The 6,996-nt window shown below is 53.3% G+C and overlaps 1 protein-coding gene across 1 annotated transcript; it reads left to right on the forward strand.

Moving 5' to 3' along the window:
• The first annotated feature begins 708 nt into the window (after positions 1 to 708).
• TMEM37 (transmembrane protein 37) lies at positions 709 to 4,930 on the forward strand. Its single transcript, XM_057376744.1, has 2 exons — positions 709 to 811; positions 1,670 to 4,930. The coding sequence occupies exons 1-2, from the start codon at positions 791 to 793 to the stop codon at positions 2,240 to 2,242; spliced, it is 594 nt and encodes a 197-aa protein (XP_057232727.1). The 5' UTR covers positions 709 to 790; the 3' UTR covers positions 2,243 to 4,930.
• Positions 4,931 to 6,996: the final 2,066 nt, after the last annotated feature.

Raw genomic sequence — 6,996 nt, forward strand, 5'->3', positions numbered from 1 at the left:
AAACTTTATGAGCAGAGAGGTTTGTGCTGACAGTAYAGGTAGAGATAGGTAAGGCAGAGCAGGCTGGTAACAGATAAGAGCGCGCACACAGCCCAAGGTGCGAGGCCGTCACTGCACCGGGAATCGGTGCCGAGCTGCTTCGGGAGCACAAACACCGGCGCAAACACGGCGGGGACCGGCCGGGGACGGCAGGACGAGGTGTTCCTGCACCCACAGGTGTCTCCGGGGCTGGGTGTCACCGCAGTGCCCATCACTGCAGCCCCAGAGCYGCTGCCGGGGGCTCCTGCGGTGTCCTGGGGGTGTCCTGAGACCTGGGCAGCCTCCCCGTCCACCAAAYCCTGGCACCGGCGCAACACCCTGAACTGAGTTCCTGGGGGCCGGAGCACACCTGGAGCCCTCTGGCTGCCGGTGACAGGCGGGGACACGGGGCGGGGTGAGGGCGCAGAGCGGCGGGAGGAATCGCCGCCGCCCGGGACAGCTCCTGCCCGGCAGCCGTGCCCTCCCGCGGGCTTGGGCGAGTCCGTGCCCCGGGCCAGGGCAGCGCTGCCCCCGCGCTGTGCCGGGCTGTGGGGAGCAGACCCGCTCGGCTCAGCTGGGCTCTGCTCGACCCGACCCGGCTCGGCTCGGCTCAGCTCCGCCCGTCGGGGCCGCGCTGCTGACTCAGCCGCGGGGGGGCCCGAAGGCGCCCCGGCCCCGAGGGCGTGGCGGGCGGGGTGGCTGCTCTCCGCCCTCCGGGGAGATAAAGAGCGGCGACCGCAGCCCGCCCGCGTCTCTCGGCGCTGCCGGCAGCATGACGGCCATCGGGGCGCAGGTACGTCCGCCGCTCTTCTCGCCGCGCATCGCTCCGGGGATGCCGCCTCAGCTTGGCCCTGCGCGGCGGGGGTCGCTCCCCCCTTCCCGGAGCAGCTCCRACCCTTCCCGGAGCAGCGGGGCGCAGCCGGAGGATCCCCCCTTCCCGCCTTCTCCGGCCGGCGGGAGCTCCCCGGGGCCGCTGCTGCCCCGTCCCCGCCGCACGTGGCTCTCCGAGGGGCGCTTGGCTCGGGTTTCCATTACACCTCGGGTCCCTCGCACGGTTTCGGTGAGGAGGGGGAGTGCGTTGCCCACGTGGGTCCGCGGGGGCTGCAGCCGAAGATCCTCCCAAGCTCCGGGGGAGCTGGGCCGTGCGACCCCGGGGTGAGGACCCGGGTCCGGGCCGGAGGAGGAGAGACCGGCCGGAGGAGGAGAGACCGGCCGGCTCCAGCCCAGGTGGGCAGGGCTGGTAACTGGAAATCCCCCCGGCCCGCTGCCGCCGCCTCCCCCGTCCCAGCCACCGGCCTCCATCCTCCCAAGGGCCGGTGTTTTCCTCCAGCCCTGCCACAGTAGGAGGCTGTGCCGCAGGACCGTGGGGCAGGGAACTTGCTCGCAGTCCAGCACCTTTGTGACCCCGSTCCCGGGCCTTGATGTGGGAGCATTGTTTGTGCAGCCGGGGAACCGGGAGAGTTTCAYCCACCCTTCCTTTCTCCTAGGTACAGCCTGTAAACGCATTGCCTTCCCCTGCGAGAAGGGGTTTGAAGTGCACAAGTAAATATTTTCAAATACAGAATCCCACAGCTTTGTCCCTTTGGCTTCGTTTCACCCTGGAGAAGCACTGTTAACTCTGTTTTGTTTTTTCCTCACGTTCCCCTTTCAGGCGCAGCAGCTGCTGGCGCACCAGAGACCACGGAAATCCTTCTTTGAGACGCTCATCAGGAGCCTGATCATCCTGTGCGTGGCCATAGCCGTGGTCCTGTCGTCCATCTCCATCTGCGACGGCCGCTGGCTCTTTGCGAGGGGGCAGCTCTTTGGACTGTGGCACTTCTGCACCCTTAGCAATGACAGCGTCCTGAAGTGTGTCACCAACCTCAGCCTGGCRCAGGTGGAGGGGCTGAGCGTGGGGATGATTCCCATCAGGAGCATGGTGTCCTTTGCTGTTGTGGTTGCCATMTTTGGCCTGGAGCTGCTGATGGTGTCCCAAGTCTGCGACGATGCCAATGCAAGGCGGAAATGGACAATGGGTTCCGTTCTCATCCTTGTCTCCTTTCTGCTGTCGGCCACTGGTGTTCTGAGCTTCTCCATCCTCGTGAAGGATCACCTCACCTTCACAGGCTTCACGCTGACATACTGGTGCGAGTTCATTTCTGCCTTCCTCTTCTTCCTTAACGGCATCAGTGGACTTCACATCAACAGCCTCACACACCTCAGGAGCCGGGTAGGCAAAATCTAGGCACAAAGGATGTACCTCTGCCTTTGTGTAATCAGCTTTGCCAATTAGACTGGAAAAAAAGAGTCTAATGAAGTTTGAAAAGTTCGCCCTGTGTTAATTTGTGTGCAAGGAGGGGAAGCATGAGTCAGTCTTGATGCCTGTAGAAGATATATCCACCCACTGGTCAGCAAGGAGGGCTGTGCAACACCAGCAAAGCCAAGACTGGGACTGGCTGCTGCTGCAATGTGGTTTTCTGGAGAAGTGGATTAAAGCTGGGGGTGTCCTGTTAACCGTGGAGAGGTTTGGAAGACTGCAGTCCATCACAYACGTTCTGAGGCTTGCATGACACCTGTACTACTGTGGGTTTGGTGTTGCTTTTCCCCATATTCCAGAGCCTGTGAAGCATGTAACACAACTTCGGTRTGTCTCATGGGATTGTTCTGGCTCAGGGACACATGATTTCTGCCTGGCCATGCTCACTGTTGTGGAGTATTGAAAAGCTTCACTGGATCTTATTCTTCCRTTTTTCTTTCAAAAGAGAAGCCACACAGAACTTGATCTGGTCACAGGTTTTGTTTCCTTCTGGCACATTCCYTTTATCTGTTCTTTCCTCAGTTTTTTGGGTGGTGCTGACCTGGGGCTGGGGGTAGGTGTTGGGTGATGTACAGGAGTACAGGGAAGGGAAGGGCTGTGATGCTTTCCTCAGGCAGCAGTGWTTGTCCCTGTGCTTGTGGCCTTGCCCCAATGTCACCACTCTCCTGCCACCCCTGAAGGACATGGGCCAACTGATCAACCAAACTGGCTCTCCCACAACCCTTGCAAAGTTTATGGTAACAGGGCATTGTTCTTGGTTTTTTCCTTTGTTTTTTTAGGGCARGAGGGACAAGCTCTGCAGAGGGCTCATGAGGTGTGGTGGCTGGGCATGCAGAGACCACCATAGCTTCTGGGATGTGTTTCAGTTATCACRGTTTCCACTGGGACAGTGGGAAATCCGCTTGCCCGCCAGCTGGGAGTCTCCTGTAGCGTTTCTGACAGGAGGAGAAAGCCCTGGATCCTCCTTACCAGAATAGGTCCTTTTCTTCCCCCGACTAACAATGAGCCTGGGAGGAGAAGCAGCCCGTGATTGCCTAAGGAGGGGCTGATGGGTGCAGCTTTAATCTATCACTGCTGGTAGAAATACTGAGAGACCTGGCCAAAATCATTGTACTGAGGCTGGTCTTCCTTCTGCTAATACCTGAGTCAAGATCTCTAAAATTGCTACAGCTTTGAAGTTCTCCATGGTGTCTGACACAAAGGGGAGAGGACCTAAGTTTGTAGAGTAGATTGCACTACATGTGTTCTCCCTCTCCAACACTCGGTTGCCCACAGTTAAAAATGTCTTCGGAGTATTTCAGGGTTTCTGGTTTACTGTATGCTTTGTATTCACTGGTAAAGCTGCTTATATCTTTGTTTTAGAACAAATGTTTCTATATGTTTCACCCCTGTACCTTGTCTGTTGAACAAAGGTTTAATTTCCTGTGCAACAAGTTTGACACAGTTTTTCACCTGAAACAAAAGCATCATAGCACAAAGGCCAAGAAGCCTGCATAGGTGAGCCATGGGTAAACAGCTYTGTCATTGAAAGTTAAGAATCTTAAGCCGTGCCTGAGCTGAATGTGCCACACTTTGATGAATGTGCTCCTGTGGACTCGCTTRCCTCCATGAGTGCAGTCCCATTCCTTCTTGGACTTCTGTAACTCCTTAAGACAACACTCCTAATCCTGTTTTGCAGTGCAGGTTCAGACTTGGCTTGCTCTGGACGGTGCCCGTTGTACTTTTGCACATCAATCTGCTCATCTTTCTGCCAAGATGGCTCAGAGCTGTGTTCCCCAGACAGCTCCTGAAGCTCTTTTGATTTTTGGGGCTTTTTTGGGGTTTCTTGGCCCAGTGACAAGGACTTGTGCCCTTAACTTGCCTCTAGAAAGCTGCACTGTGACTCTGTCTGCTTGTGACGGTGCTTTTGATTTGCTGCACAGCACTGTTGAAGACATGGTGGTACCTGAACTTGCAGATGCTTGTGTGAGCTACTGCTGTTGGCTTTAGCAGAGCCATTTAGGCCAGAGGCACCCTGCAAGGTCTGGTCCCAAATGTTGCTCTTTGGTATTACCAGTAGTAACCTAACTAAGGCATGATTCAGTTGTGGTGCCCATGCCAGGCAGGACAGTTCCCCTACACGTAAGGGTGTCTATGGCTTGTCTGGAAACATGGATGTGATGCTCTGGTGACACCCAGGCTTGGAAATCAATTCTGTGTGTACATTTGCTCCTGCTAGTGAGAGGCTGTGTCTCCATCCCTTTCCTTGGAAGGCAGCCACGGCCAGATCGGGTTCCAGGCTGGTGCTCCCGCTCGGGTTAGAGGGAGGCAGTGGACAATTGGCCATTGAGTTCACCCTAGACGTGGTGCAATTGTGAATGATTTTAGGATGCCCTTTGCTAGCTRAAGAAGAGGCCTTTTGTTGGGGGTAGGGAATCCTCTGGGGAAAATAGAGTAACTTCTTTTTCCAACTAGTTTTGTATAGTACTGCTCAACTTAATTATGCTGGGAGAAAATGCATTTTGATAGCTAAACATTACAAAACAGAGTTGATTTTCTTGGAGACATCCTTATATAGAGMAACCTGTGCAGCTGTGGGTCACTGTTCATTTTCTGAAGCATGTGGAARTGTCAATATTCCTGAAGTTTGTTAAATAAATTGATTTGAAATAAGAACTGYAATTTGCTCTTTTTATCTTTAGATATTGGAGTACAGATATAAGGGGATGAGTGGGGTTTTACATAATCTCCCAGGCACCATTCTGTGTGTTTACCCAGCTAAACCGATGAAGAAATGACTTGGTGCTTTGCCAAGCTCTGACCAAGGGAACTGAGGCCACCACACGCTCTCCTCTCCTTTTCCCTCCAGCGTGTCTGCACCAGCCCAAGAAGCCAGCACGGCTTTCTTGTCTTGCAAAACAAGAGGGGCAGTCAGCTGTGTTGCTTCGTGGGAATTTGAGATAACCTTGTAGRCTCTTTAATGATTTCCTGCTGTTGCATGTGCTCTGTTTACCAGCTAAAGAGCTCTTTCCTGTGTCCTTCACCTTCCTGTTCCCACACTGCACCCCGTGTCTGAAGCATCCTTGCTCTTTTCCTCAGCTCTTATTGTTTGGCCTGTGAGAAGTGGTATCTGAGTACAAATGTATTTATGTATTTTTCTCAGAGCTCGCTGTATTARCAGGTTTAKTTAAAWGCTTCCCAGCTACACCACTGAATTAGTTTATGCAATCTCAAGTTAATTAGCACCTGGTGCTCCCTTTCCAACAGGAGAGGTCTTGGCCTGTCTCAGACAGTTTAACATCTCTTAAAAGCATGGTAATGATCATTTCTTGTTAATGAGCCATTTWGACTTAGTTACTCACTTTAATTGGACACTTGTACAGAAGCCATTGCTTGTGGATAAGAATAAGGAGMCATTGACACAGGGCATGCTACCTAGGGAGGCATCCTGCCTGGACTGTATTTCTCCAGACTCACAATGGTTAAGGATACCAGAGGTTATCTAGTCCGGCCTCCCTGCTCCAGCAGAATCTCCTAGACCATGTTATATTGATTTTAAGCCTCCAGTACGTTCATCAGCTGTGTTTGGAGGGACATCTGCAATGGGGTTGAGCCTTGCTTACTGTAGTGAGCCACAGGAAGGTGATTGCAAAGATATATTACATGACTGTCCTCACCTGTCCGTGAGGTGCTCTTTCCGTGCTGAAAATGGCCCTTCTCAGCCTTCCAAGTCAGTAAGCACATGCAAGAAGGGCCTCATTTCTGGGTGRAAACAAGGGCTGCCCCAGGCAATGTCCTGGAAGGGCTGTTGCCTGAATTCCTGGGGCCTCTCACCTTCACTGGACCCAACCCCACTGAATTGTTACCACCTGGTTCGGAACACTCAGGCATTGCACAATGTAATAATTCAGGCACTACTRTTGGTTTTTTCTTCTGACAGTTTTACTAAGAACTTCCTTGTTGCTGTGTTGGAGAGCAAATCCATTAATGCCTTCCTCTGAAATTCTGTAGCTCTTAGGCTGCTGATGCTCAGGCTGCTTGCCCAGCTTGCTTGCAAAAGGACAGCTGGCTCCTCAGTGCACCTGGAGTGAATAGCCAGAGGCTGTCACCAGTGTTCCTGAACAAWGACAACCACTTGTGTGAAAGATGGTACTCAGGTCCTATTTATGRGTAACAGCCTCCTGTTTTACATTGAATACCCAGGAGTAGTGAAAGGGAGGCAGGTGGGCTCTATGAATATGGAGATTATGTTCAGCCTGTGAGCCCTCATCTCCTGCTTTTTGCATTGCTCGCTGAGATCTGCTTTCCTGTTCCCCTTCATGTGCTTATAAACATGTCAGTGTCCCCAGAGCTAAGTAGCTCTTTTCTCTGGAATCCTTCAGCACAGATAAACAAGCAGCATCCCCAGCAGTGCAAGGAGCCTTTGCACTGCCTGCCCAGGAGATGAGGGAGGTAAGAACCCATTCCCCTGTGGTGGTGTTTGGCAGCAGCTTCCTATGCTCAGCAGAACCAGGACCAGGTCACAGCATCATAACTCCAGGGGCTGCCTGCTCCTGGCACCTTCCCGAGTGGACATGCTCTTCCCCAAGAGCTGAGGACTCCAGATTCCAGCTGACATCCAGGAGTTTTTATGGAGCCTCAGGTCTTCATAAAAACCAGGCCTGTGCTTGATGCATGAAGCAAACACGTAATACCAAATCTGG

The sequence above is a fragment of the Malurus melanocephalus genome, unplaced genomic scaffold (genome assembly GCF_030028575.1).
Source record: "Malurus melanocephalus ecotype Western Australia unplaced genomic scaffold, MMel_1.1 scaffold_289, whole genome shotgun sequence".
In the NCBI taxonomy this organism is placed as follows: domain Eukaryota; kingdom Metazoa; phylum Chordata; class Aves; order Passeriformes; family Maluridae; genus Malurus; species Malurus melanocephalus.